The 27298-nt window shown below is 40.2% G+C and overlaps 1 protein-coding gene across 3 annotated transcripts in view; it reads right to left on the reverse strand.

Annotated features, from left to right (window-relative positions):
• Positions 1–27298, reverse strand: part of tbc1d32 (TBC1 domain family, member 32) — a 254565-nt gene that overhangs the window by 26936 nt on the left and 200331 nt on the right. For all 3 annotated transcript variants that reach the window (XM_060850904.1, XM_060850896.1, XM_060850912.1), the window contains one exon: positions 24332–24472. In XM_060850904.1, the coding sequence (XP_060706887.1) occupies positions 24332–24472 (141 nt within the window). The remainder of the gene's footprint in view (positions 1–24331; positions 24473–27298) is intronic.

Raw genomic sequence — 27298 nt, forward strand, 5'->3', positions numbered from 1 at the left:
AGCCACCATGCCATCCCTTTAAATGTAAATCTGTGTCATTTTCAAGTTGTGTTCTGTGGTTCTAGACTCTCCAACCAGGAGAAGCACTTTACCTGCATCTACCCTGTCAATTCCTTTAAGTATTTTGTAGGTTTCAATTACAACACGACTCATTTTTCAAAATTTGAGAGAATCTTGGCCCAGTTTGCTCAAAATCTATTCACCAGACAGTCTTGCCATCCCTCAACAAGTCAGGTAAACCTTCGTGAGATCAATGGGAAGCTCAAAACTAGGCAGTATATTTTTAAGGTGAGAAGACAAAGATTTAAAAGAGACCTGAGAGACAATGTTTTCACACAGAGGGTGGTTTGTATGTGGAATAAGCTGCCAGAAGAAGCAGTAGATGTCGATACAGTTACAACATTTAAGACATTTGGACAGGTACATAAATAGGAAAGGTTTAGAGGGATATGGGCAAAATGCAGGAAAGTGGGACTATTTAGTTTGGGAAACTTGGTCAGCATGGATGAGTTGGACTGAAGGGTCTATTTCCAAGCTGTATGAACCTATGATTCTAAACAGACCAAAACTGGACACAGTATCCAGATGCAGTCTCACCAATCTTCTATACAATTTCAGCAAGACTTTTCTATTCCTGCAATCAAATCCTCTTGTGATAATATCCCATTAGCCTTTCTAACAGCTTATTGCACCTGCATGCTAGCCTTCAGTAACATATTGACAAAGACATCTAGGTCCCTTAGTACATCTGCACTTCCTAATTTCTTATCATTTAATATACACATCTGGTCCTCCTACAAACTCAATAATCTTACACTTTTCTGCATTATAATCCATCTGTCATGTTCTGTCCCACACAATAAGCCTGTTCAAATCCTTTGAAACCACTTTAAACCTTTTTCATAACATGCATATACATCTAGCTTTGCATCCTCCACAAATTTTAAAATATTACATTTAGTGTTCACACTCAAATTATTGAAAAATATTATGAACAGCTGAGATCTACTAGTCATAGTCGGCTAATATGTGAATGATCCATTTATTGTTTTCGTATGCTTTCTGCTTTTTAGCCTGCCCTAAATCCATGCAAGTACATTATCTTCGTTCTCAAGTTCTTTAATTTTGATAGCCAACCTTCTGTGCAAGATCTCATTAAAATCCTTCTGAAACTCCAAGTATACTACATCCATAAACTCCCCTTTATCATGTTATCAGCATTCTCAACAAACTCAAACATATTTGTGAAACATGATTGATTTATCATTCAGAAATCTAGGTTATATGCCCATTCATTATTACTGAAGTGTCCATTTATCATATCCTTTATAATTGTTATTACATTTTCTGTACTGAAGTTTGACAGGTCTGCAGTTTCAAGTTTTCTGTCTCGCTTCCTTCTTAAAATACAGAGTTGCATTTGTTAGCTTCCAATTTGCAAGAATCATTCCAGATCTTGAAATTTTGGAAGATGCATCGATGACCTCTATTGCGATGTCTTTCAACTCTCTGATATGTTCATGTAACCTGATGGCTAGTTTTCTGCCTGTTCATCCAGTGTAGTGTTTGTTACAGTTCTTGCAAGGTATTTTGTAAATGACGTTCATTTTGCTTGCTGTCTTTCAAGTTCATTGGAAACTGTTTTAGTGTGTTAATCTCTTTGTGGGCTACCGTGATGCAACTAGGTCTGAGTAGTCTGGCAATCATTTCAGTGACTTTAACAGACACTGAAAAAGTTGTCTTAGTAAGAGGATTAAGTTACAATTTCAGGGATATGGACAAAAAAAGATTTCTTAGCAGCATTAGAAACAACACTGAAAGACACCAAGCCCAGCAAACCATCAGGTAGACAGTCGCACCAAAGTTAAGCAGGAAAGAGGAAGGAAACACACTCAATACACAAAAAAAGGGAAGCACTAGAAGCACTCAAAAAAGATAAAAACATTGTTAGCTTACCTACAGACAAAGGACACTTGACAGTCATGTTAAACTGAATATACTACATTATGAAAGCGAATGCACTGCTTGCAGATACCAACACTTACGAACAGGTGGCGATAGACCCAATCTCACAACTAGAGAACCAAATCACAGCCTTACTCAAAAAACTTCAGACATCTAGAGAATTAAACAAGACTGACTTCCAAAAAATGAAACCAGATGGATTTAACATGATATGTTTCTGTGGATTATCCAAAATTCACAAACCAGGAGCCCCCTCAGACCCATAGTCTTGCTAGGAATACCAACATACAGATTAGCCAAGGAGCTACACCAACATCTAAGTAATTAGTAGAAGATTCATGACACTCCACTCACTCCACCCAAGAATTCCTGAACACCAAAGATATCAAGATAGACGACGATGAAATAATGGTCTCCTTTGACAAAACAGCCCCGATCAACATCAACCTGGCCAAAGAAACACTAACTACACTATTATAAGCATCAAAGACACACACTAGAAATCAGATACCAGATGCCACCGACTACATCAGAAAGGACAATATAGTCAAACTAGTGGACCTATACCTTACCACTCACTTCACTTTCAATAACAAAACCTAGACAAACCAATGGAACACCCATGGGAGCTTTGATATCAGGGTTTTTAGCACAGGCAGTAATACAGAGATTCAAACAAACAGCTCTGCTAACCATTCAATCCAAACTTTGGGTCCACTACATGGATGACTTTTGTCATCAGCAAACGAAACAAATTAGAGGAAACCTTGAAAACTATCAATAATATCCTTACTGGCATAAAATTCACTAAAGAGGAGGAAAACAAACAAACTGCCATTCCTAGATGTCTCAGTAGAGCGAACAGCCAATGGTGAACTTCAAACCAGCGTCTACAGGAGAAGGACACATACGGAACTACGGAAGCCACATCCCAACATCCATAAACGAAGCTGCATTCGAACATTATTTCAATGAGCCACGACACACTGCAGCACAGAGGAACTATGAAGAACAGAGGAAAATCACCTGTACAGCATATTCAAAAAGAATGGGTATCCAATGAATACAGTCTGATTTCTCAGCAAAAAACCCTAACAAGCAGACAAAATGTGCTCAGAAACATGAACCACTCTCCGCTACATCAAAGACATCTCAGAAATGACTGCCACAGTACTCAGATGTCTTGGCATCATGGTAGCCCACAAATACACTAAAACATCAGCTAATGAACTTAAAGAACCTTATACAGACAATAAGCAAAATTAACATCATTTACAAAATAGGCGGAGGTGGAGATTAGAGTGGTGCTGGAAAAGCACAGCAAGTCAGGTAGCATCTGAGGAGCAGGAGAATCGACGTTTTGCACAAAAGCCCTTCATTAGGTATGATTTCCCTGCTCCTCGGATGCTACCTGACCTGCTGTGCTTTACCAGCACCACTCTAATCATTTCCAAAATACCTTGCAAGAACAGTAACACACACTGCATTGGGCAAACAGGCAGAAAACCAGCCACTAGGATACATGACATCAACTAGCCACAAAAAGCCACATGACCACTATCACTGTTATCTTTACCTACAGATCAGGAAGGACACCACTTTGACTGAGGCTACACATCCACTCTAGGACAAGCCAAACAGAGACACACACAAGAATTCCTAGAAGCATGCATTCCAATCGAAACTCTATCAATAAACACATTGACTTGGACTCCATCTTACCTCGAAGAAAAAGAACAGGAAATGACTGCATCAACACAGGAAATTACATCACTAACCCAAGGAAACCTGAACACATAAATAGAAAGCAGGACATAGCACCAGCGCTTCACTGGAGGCTCACTTATGATGTTACCTAGTATGGTGATGAAACGTCTGAACACAAACCTCAGTTCAGTGAGCAAACTTTCATCCAACAAATTATATAACAAATAACAAAACGTTAATTTGATTGCAAGATTAAAGACTGATAATGTTTAGTTCATACCACTTTTAACAGGAGAGCAAGTGAGAGTAATTGAATGAATAATTGAAAAGAAAAGCATACACAAACATGTATCTGTCATGTCAAGTGAAACACTGTGTTTATATGGCACCTTTAATACAATAAGATGTCCCAATGTACTTAATTGGAACTTTATAAAGCAAAGTTTGACACCTAGCCACAGATTCAGACAAGTGGACAAAAGCTTCGCCATTGAAGTAGTTTATTTAAAAAGCATCTTAAAGGAGGAAAGAATGCAAGAGATTTTGAGAGAACAAGTTCCAAGGTTTATGACCTGGGCATTTAGAAAGTACAGCAACTACTGCAAAGCAATTAAAATCATGCACGCTCATGAAGTCAGAATTAAATGAATACAGATATCTTGGAGTGTTCTGCATCAATCAAATCCAAGTGGAACTCCAGAAGTATCTTGAGGCTTAATTAATTTATTTTAGGATTGAGTTCCACACAAAAAATATTACTTCAAAAAATATACAAATAGACATGAATAGAAATGAAAAACAATATTGAAATTTAATTAAGAGACTAAGTATTATTGGGATGTTCGAGATTTTCAGGACAGTTATTCATAGAAAATACTATCTCCCAAGTCAGTGCAATCATTTGACACTGCTTCTTAATATGATAGTGATCTTGATTGGGGGTTGGTAGAGATGATGCTGAGCAAATATCTAAATTGCAAATAAATACAACCAAATTTTGCATGCCCAACAACACAAAAAAAATTGAATAAAAAGATACAAGCCCTCTTGATTGCTAATGTTGCATGCTTGAACTTACAATTTAATGCATGAGGGCTATAATGTGGAAGACTGTAGGCCCCAGAGTGTAATTTCTGATCCACAAAAATATTAATTTTCCACAATGAACTTTACGTGGCCATCACTTTTACTGGGAATACAGAATTCTTCTCGCATTTCCATACTAAAAAGTTTGATTTTTTAAAATTACTGCTACCCTAATATTAGGCAGGCTTTCCTGCAACTTCGAATGCCTGAAAATGTATGAATATATAAAAGCTGCTTAGCTTCTTAACAATTTATAAAGGGATCACTGGAATTAGAAGCATGTTAAAAACCTTTGAATTATCAGAAGTTCTATATTCTCTTTCTTCCCTTTGTAATTAGCTTCTGTTTTATTATTAAGGCAATACCTGCAGCTTTTAATTCTAATGTTTCAGTGGGATCTTTCAAGCTGAGTTCCTGTCTGGAATCTGTTAATAACATCAGCTGATAATACTTTATGTGGCATTCTTCTTTTGAGGGTGGAACCTCTAGGGTCAGTGATGAGTGAACTTTAGCCATATTCCCTCTGTTCCATTCTTCGGTAAGATATCCCAACTTTTAAACTCAAACCCTCTTGTATCGAATGCCAATATATCATTTGTCTTCTTATTTGCTTGCTACACATGCCTATTTCCTATCACTGAAAGGTGTACAAGATCTCTTTGTATATCCAACTTCCCAATATATCACCAATTAAATAATATTTTTGTTCAATTTTTCACATTGAAGTGTATAACTTCACATTTAGCTATGTTATGCTGCATCTATTATGCGTTTGACCACTTACTCAACTTATAGCAATCATTTTGAAAACTCCTTGCACCCTCATCACAATTCAATCCCATCCTAGTGTTGTCTCATTAGCAAATGTGGAAATGTTGCATTTGGTTCCCTCGTTCAGGACATTCATGTATCTCAAGAACAGTTGGAGCCCAAACACTGATTCTTTCAATACCCCACTAGTTATTGCCTGCCTCTTAGAAAAAGACCCAGTTCTTCTCATTCTGCTCCCTGTCTGTTAACCAATTCTCAATCCACATGCTTTAGCTTTGCCCACTAACCTCATGAAGGATGTTATCAAAAGCCTTCTAAAAATGCAAATACACCTCAGCGACTGGTTCTCCCTTATCTATTCTACTAATTGCATCCTCAAAAATGTCCAGTAGATTTATCAGGTATCATTTGCCTTCGTAAACCCATACTGGTTTTGTCTAATCCCATAATGCTTTCCAAACGTTTTGTCATCAGGTCTTTTGGAACAGATACTAGTGTTTTATCTACTACTGATGTTAGTCAAACCTATCTGTAATTATGTTTATTTTCTCTCTGTCTCCTTTTTTAAACAGTGAGGATACATTTGCTACCCTCTAATCTATACGGACTGCTTCAAAGTTTATAAAATTTTAGAAGATGACCATCAATGCATCCAGTATTTCCAGGGCTACTTCCTTTAGTATTCTGGGATTTAGATTATTTGTCAGCTTTTAACCTCTTTAATTTCCCCAGCACAAACTATTTTCATAACTATATTGATTTTTTTTTCAATTCTGCCCTCTAACTAGGTCTTTGATTCCCGAACATTTATGTAAGATTACTTGTGCCCTCTTTTCTAAAGGCAGACAAAAGTTTGTGTTCAATTCTTTTGTCTGTCCCATTTCAATTTTCACAGCCACTGATTGCGAGGAACCTACATCTGACTGATTAGGCTTTTGTCTTCACATTTTTATAGAAGCTTTTGCAGTCATTTCTTTGTTCCCTGCAATCTAACTCATACACTCTAAGTTTCCCTCTTGATTTTTTTTTAAACTGAATGCTCAGAATCTTCAGGAAAAAGCTTACTGCTTTTCCTAGCAATTTTATGTGTTTCCTCTTTTGATTTAAAACTATCCTTAATTTCTTTTGTGAGCCATGACTGAGATACCTTTCCCCTGATATTTTTGCATTGGACATGAATTAATAATTGTAATTCATCCACATGCTTTTAAATATGAACCATTGCCTGTGTGTGACAACTCTTTTAGTAAGGGGCTTTCAAACCTTTCTCGCCAATTCGAGAGTCATACCTACATTGTTCCCTTTATTCAACTTGGGATGCTAGTTTTGGGTTTGACGGTTTAATCTCCATCTTAAATGAAGAATTCGAATATATTATGGTTACACCTCCCCAAGGGGCCCAGCATAACAAGATTGTTAATTAATCCTTACTTATTACACAGTACAGAGTCTAGAATAGCCTTTTCTTTGGTACATTCTCAATGTTTTGGTCTAAAAAGAATATCACATTAATTTCTCCTGGGCAATACCCATTGCTAGTTTGGTTTGTACAATCTATATTTTTAAATTAATGTCACCTATTTTAACAGTTGTAACCTTATTGAATACTTCTGATTTCTTGTTTAATGCCTTCTACAAAACTCCACTGCTATTTTGGGCCTATATTGGCTTCTGCTCCTTAGTGTTTCTTATCTCCACCCATACAGATTCATCATCATGATTTTACCAGTCAATCACTTTCCTTACTATTGCATTGAAAACTCCTTTACTAACACTGCGATCCCAGCTCCTTTCCCTTTTTGCCTGTCCTTTCCAAATAATAAATATCCATGGATGTTCAATTCCCATCCTTGGTCACCCTGAAAACATGTCTCTGTAATCATAACTACATCATAACTGGTGATGTCTATTTGTGCTGACAATTTATCTATCTTATTACGAATGTTCGTGCACTAATACTCAAAGCCCTTAGAATTCTATTTTTAACCATGTTGGTCAGTTTAACTTTATTTTGCACTACTGCCCGATTCGCATTTGCCCTAGTTTTTGCCTTTCATTTTACCTTCCTAACTCTTTCTGTTTTGCTCCATTATTTCTCCTCCGCCTTACTCTCCTACTCAGGTTCACATCCTCGTGCCATTTTAGTTTAACCCTCCCATCAGCACTAGCAAGTATGTACTGAACATTGCTCCAGTGTCGCCCAGATGCAATCCATCCTGTTTGCACTGGTCCCATCTTCCTCAGAACCAGTTCTCATGTCTCAGGAATCTGAATTCCTTCCTCATACTCTATTTCTTCAGCCATGCATTCATCTGTTATATCCTGCTATTTTTACTCTCACAAGGATGACTACTTTTGAGGTCCTACTTTCTAACTTACATCCTAACTCCCTTGATTCATGATGATTTTACCAGTCAACCACCTTCCTTACTATTGCATCTTTATTTTAAAATCTATGTTGTTGGAAGAGCAATCTCTAGCTGTTCACCATCTGAGTCGAAAACTGTGGTACTGGAAAAGCACAGCAGGTCAGGCAGCATCCGCGCAGGACAGTCAATGTTGCGGGCACAAGTCCTTCATCAGGAAGGGCTGCTGACTATCTGCCTTTAGAATGCATTGTAGTCACACCAAAACATCCTAGGCCCTCGTGCCAGGGAAGCAATATCCCATCCTGGGAGTCTCTTTGCATCTGTATTGTTTCCATTCCCCTTATTACAGAATTGCTATCACTGTATTCCCAACTCTTGAGCACCTGAGTCATCTATGGTGCCATGGACTTGGTTCTTGCTGCCATCCCTGGGACGTTACCTAAAACAATATCTCTGTCGGGGAGAGCGACAGCCACAGGTGACTCCCGTATTGTTAGCTTCATCTACTGTATGGTCGCCCATCTGTTTTCTGCCTGTTCAGTCTTTACTTGCGATGTGACTGCCTCACTGAAGGTGCTGTCCACAACAATCTCAGCATTGCGGATACTCCAGTGAGTCTTACTTCCATAGCATCTCTGACTCTTCGGGTAAGTTGTGTAGAACTTGAGTCTTAGGCAAGTCTTATACCCTTCCACTCTGTGCTGCACTCCACATGTGCAATTGTCTCTCTGATTCCTCAGGTATTCTTTCAAAAATGAAATATTTCAGCTAACAACTATAAAGTCTTCTGTTTTGTCACCCTTCTTTTTTTCCCAAAAGAACTGGCTGAAGCACACTTTTCTCAGACTGCTTCACTGTGATATTGGCTGCAGGTCAATCTTCCCTGCTCAAAGGTATGCATGTTATCAAAGCCAAACTGAACTGTGCTTACCAGAGCTAACCACACTTATCACATCCTGCAAACTTCTTCAGAGTTTGTTCTTCTACTGAGTCAATAACCCATTTACAAAGAGGTGTGATAAGAGAGTAACACTGTGGTGCGACATCCTCTGGGGAAGAGTGACCATAATATGGTAGAATTCTTCATTAAAATGGAGAGTGACACATTAAATCTGAGACTAGGGTCCTGAACTTAAAGAATGCTAACTTTGATGGTATGAGGCATGCATTGGCTAGGATTAGCTGGCCAAGGATACGTAAGGGGATGACAGTGGACAGGCAAAAGTATTCATTTAAAGAACACATGGATGTACTTCAACATTGTACATCCCTATCTGGCATAAGGGTAAGGCAGAGAAGGCGGCTCAATCATAGTTAATAAGGGATATCAGGGATAGCATTGAAGCCAAAGAGGCATATAATTGGCCAAAAAAAAAGCATCAAACCACAGGACTGGGAGAAATTTAAAATTTAGTAGAGGAAGATAAAGGGTTTAATTAGGAAAGGGAAAATAGAATATGAAAATAAGCCTGCTGAAAACATAAAAAACTGACTGCAAAAGCTCCTATAGACATGCGAAGAGAGAAAGATTGGTGAAACCAAATGTAGGTCCTTGCAGTTAGAATCAGGTGAATTCATAAAGGACAAACAGATGGCAGATCATTTGAACAAATATTTTGGATCTATCTTCACTGAAGAGAACACAAATAACCTTCTGAAAATGCGAGGGGGCAGTGGGTCAAACATGAAGGAGGAACTGAAGGAAATCCTTATCAGTCAGGAAATGGTATTGGTGAAATTGATGGGATCAATACCTGAAAAGTCCCCAGGGTCCGATGCTCTGCATCCCAGAGTAATTAAGTAAGTGTCCCTAGAAACAGTGGATGCATTAGTGATCATTTTCCAGAATTCTACAGATTCTGGAAGAATTCGAATGGACTAGGGAATAGCTAATGCAACCCCACTTTTTAGAAAAGGAGGGAGACAGAAAATGGGAATTATAGGCTGGTTAGCTTGTGGGGAAAATACCAGAGTCAATTATTAAGGATTTAATAGCTGAGCATTTGGAAAGCAGTGTCAGAATTGGTCTAAGTCAGCATGGATTCACTAAAGGGAAATCATGCTTGACAAATGTACTGGAATGTTTTTGAGGATGTGACCAGCAGACTGGACATGAGTAAATCAGTAGTTGTTGTATATCTGGACTTTCAAAAGCTTTTGACAAAGTTTCACACAAGAGATTAGTAAGAAAAATTAAAGCTCATGGTATTAGAGATAATCTATTGACATGGATAGAGAACTGGTTGGCTGACAGGAAATAGAGAGTTGGAATAAATGGTTCTTTTCAGATGATGATCAGTGAGTGCTTCAGGATTCAATACTGGGACCCCAGCAGTTCACAATATATATTAACGATTTGAATGAAGGAATTAAATGCAATATCCCCAAAATTTGCAGATGGCACTAAGCTGGGTGACAGTGTGTGCTGTGAGGGCGATGTTAAGAGGCTGCAGGGTGACTTGGACAGGCTGACTGAGTGGGCAAATATTTGGCAAATGCAATAAAATGTCAATAAATCTACTTTGGTCACAGATTAGGCAGATTATTGTCTGAATGTGGCAGTTTAGGAAAAATGGGAAGTGCAATGAAACTGGGTATCAGTGGAATAGTTTGTGAAAGTTGGCATGTAGGTGCAGCAGGTGGTGAGGAAAGCTAATGGCATGCTGGCCTTTATTGCAAGAGGATTTGAGTGTTAAGTAGGGATGTCTTGCTGCAGTTATTCAGGACTTTGGTGAGGCCACACCTTGAGTATTGTGTGTAGTTTTGGTCTTCTAGTCCAAGGAAGGACATCCTTGCTATTGAGGGAGTCCAGCAAAGGTTCACCAGACTGATTCCTGGGATGGCAGGACTAACATATGAAGAAAGATTGAATCAACTAGGCTTGTATTCACGAGAATTTAGAAGGATGAAGAGGGAAATCTCATAAAAACACACAAAATCCTGATGGGAATTGACGGGCTAAATGCTGGAAGAATGCTCCAAAGGTTGGGGAAGTCCAGAACTAGGGGGTCACAGTCTAAGAATAAGGAGTAAGCCATTCATGACTGAGGTGAAGAAGAATTGCTTCACTCAGAATTGTGAATCTGTGGAATTCTCTACCACAGTAAGCTGTTGGGCTCAGTTCATTAGATATATTCAAGAGGGAGCTAGACAAGAGGGAGCTTCACTTGCAGCTAAAAAGGTCAAGGGGTATGGAGAGAAAGTGGGGATGGGATACTGAAACTGCGTGATTAGCCATGATCATATTGAAGGTGGTGTGGGCTCAAAAGGCTGAATGGCCAATCCTACGCCTACTTTCTATGTTTCTATCTTTCTAAGCCAGTCTGAAAACAATCACACTGAACACATTGCCACTTCGTGGGACTTTTAATCTTCATGAATTATTTGATTGAAAGTAAATATTTATGATTTTATAGCAGGAGTACTGGATGCTGGCAAGGAACCTACTTGCCAAAGCTGGGATTTCCTAAGTAGGTAGAGATTTACTGGAATAATTAACCTTCTTATGAGAATGTAGTGAAGTATTTTAAAATTCATTTTAATTTGCTTCAAATGTTACATGAGTAGCTCAAGCTTCTCAAAGCTAGGGAAATTGACAATGGAAATGGAAAGGGAAAACAGAGGACTGATTGAGTGCACAGTTAGCATTGATCTAAAATCTATAGCTTAATTTTTTGTAATTACCAGCTTTAAGCAGGGTTTTAATAAGGTTTCCAGTGAAAAAGCAACTGAAACAGGGTCCACATTAAGTTTGTCTCTGGAGCACATAACATTAGGCAATATAGTGCAGTTTAGCATTTCAAGATGAGTTATAATGTAGTTATGGGATTTAAGTGATCGGGAAGTTACAGGCAGGAAGGGAAAGAGATGTTCTGTTGCTTTTACTTCCCCTAAAAGAATGTAGCCTTGGAAATTGATTCGTACTTAGCTACAAAAAGGTGGTCCTTTGGTGAGTGATTCAGGTTGAACCTATTTTATTCTGTTGCTAAGATTCAAGCTAGTACAGTAACTGGTGGTAAAGTTAATAAATATATACAAACATGACTAAATACAGCATGGAATAAATTGCTTAAGCAGTTCCTTAAAACAAGCAGTTTTAGTTCCTTGCATAGCAGGGCAGGTGGTACGTCACAATGCAGAATATGGGAGTTCCAGGATATCAGTTTGGTTCAGAAAGAAACCTTTGTCTGTGACAAGTGTGAAGTTTGATTAGCTTCAGCTTGAAGTCTATGAGCTACAGACTGAACTACAGATACAGTGACATGGAGGAAGTTACTTAGACAAAAGGCAGTCACAACTCTCAGGGATTCTGTGAAGATGCAGGGTTGAGAGAGTGCAACTGCATTAAGGTAGGCATGGGACCCAGAGGGCTGCAACGTCAGCCTTTGTTATAGGCCAACATGCTCAAAGTTTTTACAGCTGGTCGGGATGAGAGAGAGTTCTCCAGGTTTCAGGAGGCCATTCAAGAGATGGGAGTAATAAAGAATGCAGCAGTTCTAGGGGACAGTATAGAGAGGGGAATTGACTAAGTTCTCTGTGGCAAAGCACGTGGCTCCAAGGTCAGTTTTGCTTGCTTTGCAGCAAGGTTCAGGACATCAGCTCAGGGCTGGAGAAGAGTTTGAGTGGCTTAGGCAGGACCAACAGCTGTGCTCCATGTCAGCATCAACAATATAGGCAGGAGAAAGAAGATGATTCTACATAGTCAGTATAAAAAGCTAGGTGTCAAATTAAATTGCAAAACCTCAAAGGTCATAATCTTTCCATTATTACCTCAGCCACAGCCAAACTGGCATAGAACAAATCAGACTAGAGAGATGAATACTTAGGTCAAAAACTTGTGCAGATGAAGGGGTTTGAGTTTGTGGAGCAATACACTGGGGAAGAGATTTGTACTGATAGAACAGTCTTTACCTGAACCATGCTGGGACCAGTGTTCTTACTAATGGCATAACCAGGGAAGCAGAGATATTTGTAAAACAAATGTGACATAAATCAAAGAGTAGAGTCAAAGCCAAAAGAAAATAATTGATATGGGAAATAATAAATAGACATCCCAGGCAGGGATAGACAATACACATCTAAGAGTCAACCAAATGATATTAGAATTTATAAAGCGAGGAAAGGATAAAACTAATAGCTCTGTATTTAAATGACTATAGCATTAAAACCAAAACAGGTGAATTGATTGTACAAATAGGTATGAATAAATATGATCTTGTAGTCATTACAGATAAATGACTGCAGGATGACATGGATTAGATCCTGACCTGACTTTTGAAGGGTACAGGATATTTAGCAATGACAGGAAACTTTGAGAAGCTGGCTCTGTTACTTAATGCTGGTATTAGCAGAATAGAGTGTGATGGAGACAGGTTACCACTTGTAAAAGTGGTATATAGGCCCTCTATGAGTAGACACACAATAGAGTGGAACATAAAGGGAAAATAATAAGAGCCTGTCAGAAAGGCATATCAAGAACCAAAAGGAGATTACAATCTACATATTGACTGGAAAAGTCAGATGGGCAAAGGTAATGAAGTAAGTTATATGAGGACTGGAGAATTGCTGATGTTGTCCCCTTGTTTAAGGGCAGCAAGGATAATCCAGGTAATTATAGACTGGTGTGCCTGATGTCAGTGATGTAAGAGAACCTGCTGGAGAAGATACTGAAGGATACGATCTATTCCCGTTTGGAACAAATTGGGCTTATCAGGTGATTGGCAACATGGTTTTGTGCAGGGAAGATCACGTTTTACCAACTTAATAGAATTCTTTGAGGAAGTGAAGAAGTTGATTGATGAGGGAGGGGCTGTAGATGTCATATACACAGATTTCAGTAAGGCACTTGATAAGGTTCTCCATGGTAGGCTGATGGAGAAAGTGAAGTTGCATGAGGTTCAGGGTGCATTAGCTAGATGGATAGAGAACTGCTTGGGCAACTTTAGATAGGCGTAGCAGTGGATGGGAGTTACTCAAAATGGAAACCTGTGACCAGGGGTGTTCCATAGGGATCCATGCTGGGACCACTGTTGTTTGTGATATACATAAATGATCTGGAGGAAGGTACAGGTGGTCTGATTAGCAAGTTTGCAGATGACACTAAGATTGGTGGAGTAGCTGAAAGTGAAAGAGACTGTCAAAGAATATAGCAGAATATAGATAGAATGGAGAGCTGGGCAGAGAAATGACAGATGAAGTTCAATCTGGACAAATGCGAGGTGATGCATTTTGGAAGATCCAATTCAAGAGCAAATTATACAGCAAATGGAAAAGTCCTGGGGAAAATTGATGTACAGAGAGATCTGGGTGTTCAGGTCCATTGTTCCCTAAAGGTGGCAATGTAGGTCAATAGAGTGGTCAAGGCAGCATTTGGCATGTTTTCCTTCATTGGACAAGGTGTTGAGCGCAAGAGTTGGCAGGTCATGTTACAGTTGTACATAAATTCGTTTATAACAACTTCTAACACTTTCCCTTCTGATAAATATTAAGCTGACTGACCTGTAGTTTCCTGCTTTCTGTCTACCTATGTTTTGAAGAATGAAATTACATTCACAATTTTCCAATCAAATAAAACCTTTCCCAAATTGACTGTGTTTTGGAACATTGAAACCAATGCATTAATTATCTCACTAACCACTTAAGACCACAGTTGAAGTCTTTTGGAACCAGGACATTTATGTCCTAAGATTTGCAGGTTAGGTGGATGTGTCTAGGGATGTGCAGGCTCATATTTGAAATATTGCGTACAGTTCTGGTCGCCACATTACCAAAAGGACGTGGATGCTTTGGACAGGGTGCAGAGGAAGTTTACTAGCATGTTGCCTGGTATGGAGGGCACTAGCTATGAGGAGAGATTGAGTAGATGAGGATTATTTTCATTAGAAAACCAAAGGTTGAGGGGGGTACGTGATTGAGGTCTACAAAATCATGAGAGGTATAGACAGGGTGGATAGCAAGAAGCTTTTTCCCCAGAGTGGGGACGCAATTAATGGGGATCACGAGTTCAAAATGAGAGGGGAAAAAATTTCGGGGAGGTATGCATGGCAAGTTCTTTACGCAGAGGGCGGTGGGTGCCTGGAACACATTGCCAGCAGAGGTGGTAGAGGTGGGCACGATAGTGTCATTTAAGATGCATCAAGACAGATACATCAAAGGGCAAAGAGTAAAGGGATACAGACTCTTAGAATAGACGACAGGTTTAGATACATGATCTGGATCGGTACAGGCTTGGAAGGTCGAAGGGCCTGTTCCAATTCTGTAATTATTTTTGTTTGTTGTTTTTAGGATAGTTTATCAAAATACATTCTGGAGGTGACCAGGCTATACTAATAAACTGTTCAGGCAACAGACTGACAAATTAAATCACAGGATCCCTACAGAGTGAAAGCAGGCCAGTTGGCCTGTCAAGTCCACAAGGACCCTCCTAAGAGCACCTCACCCAGACCTACCGCCCCACCTCTATCCCTGTAACTCTGCATTTCTCATAACTGATCCATCGAGCCTGCACATCCCTAGACACATCCACCTAACCTGCAAATCTTAGGACATAAATGTCCTGGTTCCAACAGACTTCAACTGTGATCTTAAGTGGTTAGTGAGATAATTAATGCATTGGTTTCAATGTTCCAAAACACAGTCAATTTGGGAAAGGTTTTATTTGATTGGAAAATTGTGAATGTAAATTCATTCTTCAAAATATAGTAGACAGAAAGCAGGAAACTACAGGTCAGTCAGCTTAATATTTATCAGAAAGGAAAGTGTTAGAAGTTGTTATAAACGAATTTACGTCCAAGCATTTAGATACATTCAAGACAATCTGGCACAATCAAATGATTTTGTAGAAGGGAAGTTACGTTTCAGCAATTTATGGAGTTTTTGAGGAGATGAGATGTGCTGTAGACATAGATGTACTGTGCTGACATTTTTGGAAGGCATCTGATAAAAGTTAGTGTGGGAAACAAAAGGTCATGGTAAAGGGGTAGTATATTAGCATGGATAGAAGATTGGCTGCTGGACAGGAAGTAGAGTAGGCAATAAATGATTTTTTTAAAGATTCCAAATGCCTCTTAAAAGTTGCTATCAAATCTGCTTCTACCATCTCCCTGAGCAGTGTGTTCAGGCACCTACCACTCTCTGTGTGAAAGAACTTGCCCTGCACAACTCCTTTCAATTTTCCTCCTCTTACCTTAAACGTATGACATTTTTGCTCTGGGAAAAGGACTCTGACCATCCCACCCTATCCATGCTTCTCATTGCAAGGTTTGTGAAGGTTTGTAGTTCAGGTTGAGGTTTAGGGTGGAACTAACAAACTTAAAAGACCCAGTACAACCCATGGACAAAACCAATGTCGTCTACAAAATTCTATGCAAGGACTGCCACAAACACTACATAGGACAAACAGGAAGAAAGTTAGCCACCAGGATACACAAACAGCAGCTAGCCACAAAAAAAACATGATCCTCTCTCCCTCGTAGTCCTACACACGGATGAAAAAAAAAACACCATTTCGACTGGGACAACACATCTATCCTGGGACAGGCTAAGCAAAAACATGCCAGAGAATTCCTCGAGGCCTGGCACTCCAACCACAACGCCATAAACAAACACATAGATCTAGATACCATCTATCAACCCTTCAGAAAACGAACAGGAAATGACAACACCACAAACCCCAGGAACCCCATCCAGGAGAAAGATATAAATAGTAAGCAGGAGACAATAGCTTCGCTTCAGTTGGAGGTCGCCACTGATGATGTTACCTAGCCAGGTAATGAAACGTCTGGATATCAAACCTACAGCTCAGCGAGCAAACCTACACCCTAAATGCTTCTCATTTTACGTACTTCCATCAAGTTGCCCCTCAGTCTCCAATACTCTTGTGAAAACAATCAAAGTTTGTCCGATCTCTCCTTATAGCTAATGCACTCCAATCCAGAAAATATTCTGGTAAGTCTCTTTTGCATCTTCTCCAATGACTTAAAGAAAGATGAGAAGGCAAATGGTGAAGAGGACACAGATTCGAAAATCATAGAATCCTAATAACAGAATCCCTACAGAGTGGAAATAGGCCCATCAGCCCTGCAAGTCCACACCGACCTTTCAAAGAGCATCCCACCCAGATTCATTCCCCTATTACTCTACATTTACTCTAGACTAATGCACCTAACCTACACATCCCTGAACAATACGGGCAATTTAGCATGGCCAATTCACCTAACCTGCATATCTTTGGATTGTGGGTGGAAACCGGAGCACCTGGAGTAAACCTACACAGACACGGGGAGAATGTGCAAACGGCAGTCGCCCGAGGTTGGAACTGAATCCGAGTCCCTGGTGTTGTGAGGCAACAGTGCTAACCACTGAGCCACCATGCCGCCCCTACAGAGATATACAGTCAGATTACAAGACTGAGCAAAAACTTGGCAGACAGCATACAAGGTGGGAGTGTGTGAGGTATAGAACTATGGCAGGAAGAATTATTTCAATGGAGAGAGATTGCAGAAAGCAGCACCAGAAGGATGAATCATAAAAAGATAGTATTCAAGTTCAATAGGTAATAGGGAAGACAAATAAAATGCTGTTTTTTATTTCAAAGGGAATAATGTACTAAAATATGAAACTCTATAAAGCTGTACAAAACACTAGCTAGACCACACAAAACAGAGATGAAGATTTGGTCTCCTTATGTAAGGAAATATGCACTGGCACTGGAAGCAATCCAGAGAAGGTTAACTAGATTGGTTTCAGATATGGAGGGACTTCTTTATAAGAACAGGTTGAGTAGATTGAGCCTATACTCTAAAGTTTAGAAGAATGAAAAGCAACCTTTTGAAACATAAAAGATTCTTAGGGGTCTTGGCAGGGTAGATACTGACAGATCTTTCTCCCCCTGTGGACAGGCAAGGCTCAGAAGACATAATCAGAGTGCAGGGTTATCCAGTTAAGAGAGAGATGGGGAAGAACTTATTTTTTTCAGAGAGTAGTGAAGCTGTGGAACCTTTCACCACAGAGGGCTGTCAAGGCTGGATCATTAAGAATATTCAAGACTGAGGCAGAAAGACTTTTAATCTGCAAAAGAAATCAAGCCCTATGGGGAAAAGGCATAAACATGGACTTGAGGATGATCAGATTAGCCATAATCTCACTAAACGGCAGTGAAGAATTAATGGGCTGAATGGAAAATTTGGCTCCTATAGTGTTATGGACTGATTTGAGAGCATTGTCTCAAGTGTCTTGCAGGAGTACTGTCTCCCTCTGGCAAACATCCTTGCAGTTCCTTGTAGTCACCAATCCATTAACAATTAAGTTGACTTCTATTGTCTCCACTATTGTCAGCACATGCATGACATGTCTGTCAGTGCCTGGCAAAGTTGCAGATATACTTCAGTATCTGTATCCAGCGGTGCATAGTTTGGAGAGAAATCCCTCCCCATTATGGATTTTTCCACAGCTTTTCCTGTCATCAGTGCTTCATAACAAGTGAAAACGCAAATAATTCTTCAGTGTGGACTCTATGTCTGTGGTGGAGCATGGCAGTAAGTGCTGTGATGATGCACCCTAGAAACAACAAGGTCCTTTTATTTTTTTAAAATTTACTTGTTGGGCATGGTATTGCTGGCTGGGCCAGCTCCATCGCCCGTCACTATTTGCCCTTGAGAAGGTGGTGAGCCTTCTTAATGCACTGCAATCATTTGCTGTAGGTACAGCCACAAAGTTGTTAGGGAGGGAATTCCTGGATTCTGGCCAATGACACTGAATGAACTCCAATTTATTTCCAGGTCCGAATGAGGCTCAGTGACATGGAGGAGAACATGCAGGCATTGTTGTTATCGTATGTCTCTTGCCCTTGTCCTTCCAAATGGAAGTGGCCATGGTTTTAAAAGGTGCTGCCTAAGGATCCTTGGTGAATTTCTGCATTATGTCTTTTAGATGCTGCACTCTGCTGCTCCTCAGCATCAGTGATGAAGAGAGTGGATGCTTGTCGATGTGGTACTAAATGTGGCTGCTTTTTCTTGGATGGTGTCAAATTTCTTGAGCGTTATTGGAGCAGTACTTATCTTGGCAAGTGAGAAATACTCCAAGACATCCACATTTTGCCATGTAGATAGTGGATAGACTTTGGGGAGACAGATGGTGAGTTAATAGCTGTAGTATTCCTGGCCTCTGAACGTCTCTTGCAGATAACATATTTATGTGACTGGTCTACCTCACTTTTATGTTAATGGCAACTCTTAGGATGTCAATAGTAGGTGAATTCAGTAAAAGTAATACCATTGAATGCCAAGGGACGGTGATTAGGATGTCTCTTATTGGAGGTGGCCATTGACTGGCAATTGTGTTATTTGTGCATGTTACTTGCCATTTTTCAGCCCAAGCCTGCATATTGGCTAGGCTTTGATCAGATGGGCCAATGGTCAGAAGAGTGGCAGATGGAGTTTTAATTTAGATATATGGTGAGATGCTGCATTTTGGAAAGACAAATCAGGGCAGGACTAAAACTTTTAACAGTAAAGCCCTGGCGAATGTTGTTGAACAAAGAGACCTTGGAACACAGTTTCATAGGTTCTTGAAAGCGGAGTCCCAGGTAGACAGGATAGTGAAGGCAGTGTTTGGTATGCTTGCCTTTATTGGTCAGTGCACTGAATATAGGAGTTGGGAGGTCATGTTGTGGCTGTACAGAATACTGGTTAGGTCACTTTTAGAATACTGTATGCAATTCTGGTCTCCCTGCTATAGGAAGGATGTTGTGAAACTTGAAAGGGTTCAGAAGAGATTTACAAGGATGTTGCCAGGGTTGGAGGGTTTGAGCTATAAGTAGAAGCTGAATAGGCTGGGGCTATTTTCCCTTGAGGGGCTGATGGGTGACTTATATAATCATGAGGGGCATGGATTGTGTGATTAATCAAGGTCTAATCCCTGGGGTGGGGGAGTCCAAAACCAGAGGTCATAGGTATGAGGTGAGAGGGGAAAGATATAAAAAGGGACCTAAGGGGCAACTTTTTCACCCAAAGGGTGGTGCATGTATAGAATGAGCTGCCAGAGGAAGTGGTGAAGGTTGGTACAATTATAGCATTGTAAAGGTGTCTGGATGGGTATATGAATAGTAAGGGTTTAGAGGGAAATGGGCCAAATGCTGGGCAAATAGGATAAAATTATGTTAGGATATCTGGTTGGCATAAATCTGTTTCCATGCTGTATGGCTCTATGACTCAAAAACTTGCTGCATTTCAACATGGGCTTTTTCAGAACCTGAGGAGATGCAAATGGCGCTGAACATTGTGCAATCATTGTTGGACACCCCCACTTCTGACCGTATGGCATTGTGTGTTTGGGGGGCGGGGGTGGGGTCATTGATGAAGCATCTGAAGGTGATTGGGCCTGGGGCACTGCCCTGAGGAGCTCCTGCAGAGAAGTCCTGAAAGTGAAATGACTGACCTTCAACAACCACGACCATCTTATGTGCCAGGTATGACACCTAGCACTGAAGACCTTTTTCCCTAATATCCATTGATCCCACTCAGTCAAATGCCACCTTGATGTCAAGGGCAGTCACTTACTTCTGGTATTCAACTTGAATCAAGATAGTAATAAGATCAGGAGTTGAGTGACTTTGGTGGAACCCAATTTGAGAGTCAGTGAGCAATTTACTGTTGAGCAGGTGCTGCTTGCTATCACTGTTGATTGCACTTCCCATCATTTTGCAGATGATCAAGAGTAGACTAATGGGGCAGCGTTGGATATGTCTTGCATTTTGCGTACAGGACATACCTGTGCAGCTTCCCACACTGTCAGATAAATGCTAGTGTTGTAGCTGAACTGGAACAGCTTGGTGAAGGTTGGAGCAAGTTCTGGAGATAATGTCTTTAGGACTATTGCTGGAATGTAAACAGGCCTCATAACCTTTACAGTAGGTAGTACCTCCAACCATTTCTTGATATCATGTGGAATGAATTAAATTGACTGAAGACAGGTATCTGTGATGCTGGAGACCTCTGGAGCAGGCTGAGATGGATCATCCAATCGGCTCTTCATGCTGAGGATTGTTGTGCATGCTGCACCCTCCATATCTTTTGCACTGATGTTTTAAACTCTCCAGTCATTGAGGGGAGCGATATTTGTGAAGTCTCCTTTTCTAGTGCATTGTTTATTTGTCCACCACAATTTGTAATTGGGTATGCAGAGCTTAGATTTGACCACTGACTGTGACATTGTGCAGCTCTATCACTTACTGCTTACAGTATTTTGCAAGTCAATAGTCCTGTTTTGTAGCTTTGCCAGGTTGACACTTCATTTTCATATGCTTCCTGCTGCTCCTGGCATACCGTCCTGCATTTTTAATTGGACATCTCTGTAGGAGTCCCTCAGGGCATTTACTTTACCTACGAAGGTTGTGGAAGACAAAATAATGTAATATGACTGAATCACGGCAGCATCCTCACTGTTAAAATGTTGTCATTTACAGTACTCAGCTTTGTCATATTTTCAGTCACCGATGAAATGAAATAAAGTTAGGTGCATGCGAGATATGACATTAACAAAGTGGATTTTGCAAAACAGAAAATTCAGAGAATAGGATATTATGGTCTTTGAATTGTTTGTAGGATTAGTATCGGTAGGTTGGCCAAAGGGTCTCGACTGTATGGCTCTCTACCACTGTGTTCCTGCCAGATAGCAAAGATGGGATTCCCTAGGGAGAGTATTGATTGCCCAGCCCTATCAGCTCAAGATCAATAAACAGCACATGAAGGGTGAATGACATATAATCAAAAGAAAGAGGAAAAGGTTTCAAGCAGTTAAACTGCTGCTACTAGTGCTTTGAAATTGTGACTAACAGAAGGTCTGAGAACCATTTATAGTTCAGCACAGCTATTGGGTAAAGAAACCTCCAAGCAATATTTACTTGGTGCAGTTGAGAAAGACTAATGCTCAGAGAAACTCTGGGGCAGTGCCAGTTTAACCAGCATGGGAGAATAAGAGGCTTAGCAGCCATTGGTCATTGTACGTCTGAGATTTTTTTGCTTGACTACTACTTGCAAGCCAAAGACTAAGCAGGAATAGGAGTTGCTGTTGAGGAAGTACAGAGGCTAGATCTCAGCAAGTGAAGATTTAACATCCTTTGGGAAGGAGGCAAAATTTTAATGAGATTTGATGATGTGAATTATTGAGAAATCCATAAGATGTCTTGATCATATCCGTCATGCATACTGTGGGGTGTTCAACTGCAGTTTATCTGTTAACCTAGAACTATCACGTTAATTCTGAATGTTAAAACTATACTTGTATGGTAATGTTTCCTTCATTTGTTCAAACTTGTGGCTTTATTCCCTTAGCAAGTACTTTGTTTTTCAAACTTAAAACAAAAATGTCACTGGTCTTAATGAAATTGTAACATAAATTTGGGAGTGTTGTTGGCAGGCTTCACAACCTAACCGAGCAGGAATCATAATGTTAACTGCTCTCAGTTGGCAGAGTCCTCATCACTGAAACAATAAGCTATGAGTTCATGCTGACACTTTGAACTCAATTTCACCTGACACTCACTAAAAGAGCACTGTATCAGTAAAGGCACCGTATTTGAGTTTAAACATGAAACAGAAAACTTATTTCTTTGTCCTGGTGCTTCAGGTAAATGTAAATTTGACAACTAAAAGAAGTGTGGCATCCTCGTCAATAATCTTTTCCTAATCAATACCAGAAACTGATGATATTAAGGAAGGACTTATTGTTTGAAAAATACTGTTGCATGAGATTATCTGGTCTATAAATGATTGTTGCTTTTTGGACCTTACTGTGCACGAATTGCCTGCCACGTTTCCAACATTATAACAAATTTTTCATCTTTAAAGCACATGTATCATTTAAGGTCGGATTGAAGTGGATTATATTTCTTGAATGTTCAAGTGTTTATTGAAATGTTTTTCTGTTTTGACTGACAGAACAATTGCATTCCAGCTAAGAACATGTCCAGTCTAAATCAAAGTTTTCATAAACAGAAATATAAAAATTGATAGCAAATTTTGTCTGAAAATACAATTCACATGAAGGGTCACCAGACTAGAAATGTTGACTCTGCCTCCTTCCCACAGATGCTGTAAGATTTATTGAGTTTCTCCAGATATGTTTGCTTTTGTTTAAGGTCCTAAGCATGTGCAGTTAGTTCTTTTATTTATCGGAAAATTATTGGCTGAATTTGGGAGTTAGGTGAAGTGGGAAACATTACATGCCTGTTTTTTGGTATTGGTGCTATCACAGAAAGGGATATAGAAACATAGCAATTAGCTGCAGAAATAGTCCATTTGGCATTTTGAGCCTGCATCATCATGGAATATGATCAGGGCCGATCATGAAATTCCAGTATCGCACTCCTGCTTTCTTTCCATACCCCATGATCCCTTTAGCTGGAAGGGCCATGTCTAGCTCCCTCTTGAATATGTCTAATGAACTGGCCTCAAGAGCTTTCTATGATAAAGAATTCCACAGGTTCACAACCCTCAGTGAATAAATTCTTCCTCATCTCAGTCATGAATGATTTTCTCTTTATTCTTAGACTGTGACCCCTATTCCTAAATTTCCCCAACATCAGGAACATTCTTCTAGCATCTAACGCGTACAGTCCCATTGGGATTTTATACGTTTCTTTGAGATTCCCTGTAATTTTTCTCAAGTCCAGTGAGTACAAGCCCAGTCCTTCTTCATATGTCAGTCTTGCTATCCTGGGAATCAGTCTGGTGAACCTTTTTGGACTCCATCAATAGTAAAAATGTCCTTCCTCAGATTAGGAGGCCAAAACCGCAAACAATACTTAAGTGTGACCTCACTAAGGCCCTGTATAACTATAGCAAGACATCCCTACTTGATACTCAAATCCTCTCGCTATGAAGGTCAACATGCCATTAGCTTTCCTCACTGCTTGCTGCACCTGCATGTCAACCATCAGCAACTGCTCCACCATGATGCCCAAGTAATAATCAGCCTTCTTGCTTTTGCCACCAAACCTCGCATTTATCTGCATTTTTTTGCATTTGCCAAGTACTTGCCCATTGAGCCAGCCTGTCCAAGTATATCAGAGGCTGCAGGATGACATTATGCACAACTTTGTTACATTCCAGTGTAACATTATCTCAAAGTTGTGTTCATCCACAAAAATTAAAATTGAAGACTAAAACAATGATATCTTCCATGACTTATCATGAGCCAACAGAAATATAATCATTAGTAGTGCAATATTCATTTTGTACTCAATACCATGCATTTTACTATAAAATAAAAATATCTAGCAAATTTCATTTCATATGTTAATATTAAATCTATTTTTAAGAGTGCACCCCACAGGTTACTAAAATTAATTTCAAAATGTCTTTTATGACTCAACCTTCTGGTTGTAGCTAGGATTCTTTTCTCATGCATGCATTTTATTTAAATTAACATTTTACCTGTGATGGAGTGAACCCTGACATGCGGAAAGCTGAAAAGACAAGTGGCACCTCGATCTTCAGTAACATCTCAATGTAGTAAGCTGTACAAGAATATACTGGATGGATACCAGACTCTGCATTCTGCACAGAAAGATGAATCTGCCAAAAAAAAACATGAATGAGCATTGAAGTAATACTTGCACTGTCCTGGATAATACACGACTTCCACTTGCATATCTTGATTAATTTTCACAGCTTTCATTCCACATTAATATAATCAAGCTAGAATGCAAAAAGAGATCCTAAGCCTTAAAATTCAATGTATTTGGAAATCAATGGCAATAGCACCTAGATGTAATCATTTTGGGGCAACATGAAAATATCTGAATCTATAAAAGTAGTGGCACCCTTCTGTTAACATATCATTTCCATCAATTTAAACAAAAGTACATAGCATATGTTACTAATATCCTTCAGGGCAGGAAATCTGGCATCCTTACTTAGCAAGGCCGACATGTGACTCCAGACCCACAGCAATGTGATTGACTCTCAACTGTCCTCTAAAGATGGCCTAGCAAACCACTCAGTCGTAACTATCCCTTCAACGTTTCAACAAAGAAATGAAACCAGATGGATCACCTGGCATCAACCTAAACTCTGGAAAAGACAATGGCAGAAACAGCCCTATTGACCTTGCAAAGTCCTCCTTACACACACCTTGGCCTGTGCCAAAACTGGAGAGCTGTCTCATGGACTAGTCAAGCAACAATCTGACATTGTCAGTTATGATTCTGAGAGTATGACTATGTCCCAGACACCACCATCATTATCCCTGGATATGTCCCACCCCACCAACAGGGCAGGCCCATGGTATACGGTCAGGATGGAGTTACCCTGGGAGGCCTCAAAAATGATTCCAGACCCCAAAAGGTCTCATAGCTTCATGGGCAAGGAAACTGTCCTCTCTCCATTGATGAATCAATACTCTTCCATGTTGAACAAAATTTGGAGGAAGCACTGAGGGTGGCAAGAGTGCAAAATGTACTCTGAGGGATTTCAAAATTCACCACTAAGATTGGCCCAGCAGCAACTGGTCAGGTCTTAAAGGGCACAGCTGATATGTTGGGTCTTCAGCAAGCGATGAGAGAACCAACAAGAGGCAAAAACAATATTTGACCTCATCTCCAACTATCTGCCAGCTGCAGATACACCTGTCCATGACAATATCGGTAAGAGTGACCACTGCAGTCCTTGTGGAGATGAAGTTCTTCCTTCAAATTGAGAATACCCTCCATCGTTTTGTGTGGTACTATCACCATGCTGAATGGGACAAACATCAAACAGATCTAGCTACTCAAGATTGGGCATCCATCCAGGGCTGAGGGTGATCAATAACAGCAGAAATGTACTTCAACAGAATCTGCAACCTCATGGTCTGGCATATCCTCCATTCAACCATTACCATCAAGCCATTGGATCAACCCTGTTTCAATAGACAGCGTACGAGAACATGCTAGTAACAGCGCTGGGCATACCTAAAAATGAGATGTCAACTTAGTGAAGGTACCAAACAGGATTACTTGCAAGGAGAAAGTGAGGACTGCTACCAGAGTTGAAAAGTGTGGTGCTGGAAAAGCACAGCAGGCAAGGCCGCATCCAAGGAGCAGGAGAATCGACGTTTCGGGCATAAGCCCTTCTTCAGGAATCCTGAAGAAGGGCTTATGCCTGAAATGTCGATTCTCCTGCTCCTCAGATGCTGCCTGGCCTGCTGTGCTTTTCCAGGATTACTTGCAAGCCTAACAAATGATAGACAGAGCTAAGCAATCCCATATTGGTAGAAGGTGGTATGAACAGTGTTTCAAGCAGCACCTACTTAGCAATAATCTGCTCAGTGTTGCCCAGTTTGGGTTCCAGAGGTGAAGTGAAAGTGACAGCCCTTGATATCCAGGCTGCATACGACCAAGTGTGGTATGAAGGAGACAAAGCAAAACTGGGGGGGAAATTCTCTGGTGTCATACCTGACACATGGGAAGATGGTTATGGCTGTTGGAAGTCAGTCATTTCAGCACCAAGATATCTCTGCAGGGATTCTTCAGGACAGCGTCCTAGGCTGAAGCATCTTCAACTGCTTTATCAATGACTTTCCCTCCATCATAAGATCAGACATGGGAAAGTTTGTTGATGATTATGCAATGTTCATTACAATTCACAACTCTTCAGTTGCTGAAGCAGTCCATGTTCAAATATAAAAATATCTCGACAATATCTAAGCTTGGTCTGACAAGTGGCAAGTAACATTTCCAACATACAAATGCCAGGCAATGACCATCTTTAATAAGAGACAACCTAACCACAACCCCTCGAAATTCAATGGTGTTACCATCACTGAATGCCCCACTAACAACATCGTGGAGGTTACCATTGACTAGAACTGAACTGGACTTGCACAAAACACAGTGGCTAAAAGAGCAGGTCAGAAGCTAGAAACACTGCAGCGAGTAACTCACCTTCTCACTGTTCAACATCTGTCCATCATCTGCAAGGCACAAGTCAGGATTGTGATGAAATACGCCCCACTTGCCTGGATGAGTACAGCTCCAACAACATTCAAGAAGCTTACCACCATCCAGGAAAAAGCAGCCCGCTTGATTGGCACCATATCCACAAGCATCCAATCCCTCCACCACCACTCACTAACAGCGGTGTGTACTATCTACAAAATGCACTTCAGAAATTCACCAAAAGCTCTTGAGACAGCACTTTCCAAATCCATGACCACTTCCATCTAGAAGGACAAAGGCAGCAGATACAATGGGAACTTTCACATTCTCCTCCAAGCCACTCATCATCCTGACTTGGAAATATTTTGACGTTTCTTCACAGTCAGTAGGTCAAAATCCTTGAATTCCCTCCCTAACTGTACTGAGTCAACCTACAGTATGTGGACTGCAGCAGTTCAAGGTAGCCTACCACCACCTTCTGCAG

This window comes from Hemiscyllium ocellatum, chromosome 3 (genome assembly GCF_020745735.1).
Source record: "Hemiscyllium ocellatum isolate sHemOce1 chromosome 3, sHemOce1.pat.X.cur, whole genome shotgun sequence".
Taxonomy (NCBI): domain Eukaryota; kingdom Metazoa; phylum Chordata; class Chondrichthyes; order Orectolobiformes; family Hemiscylliidae; genus Hemiscyllium; species Hemiscyllium ocellatum.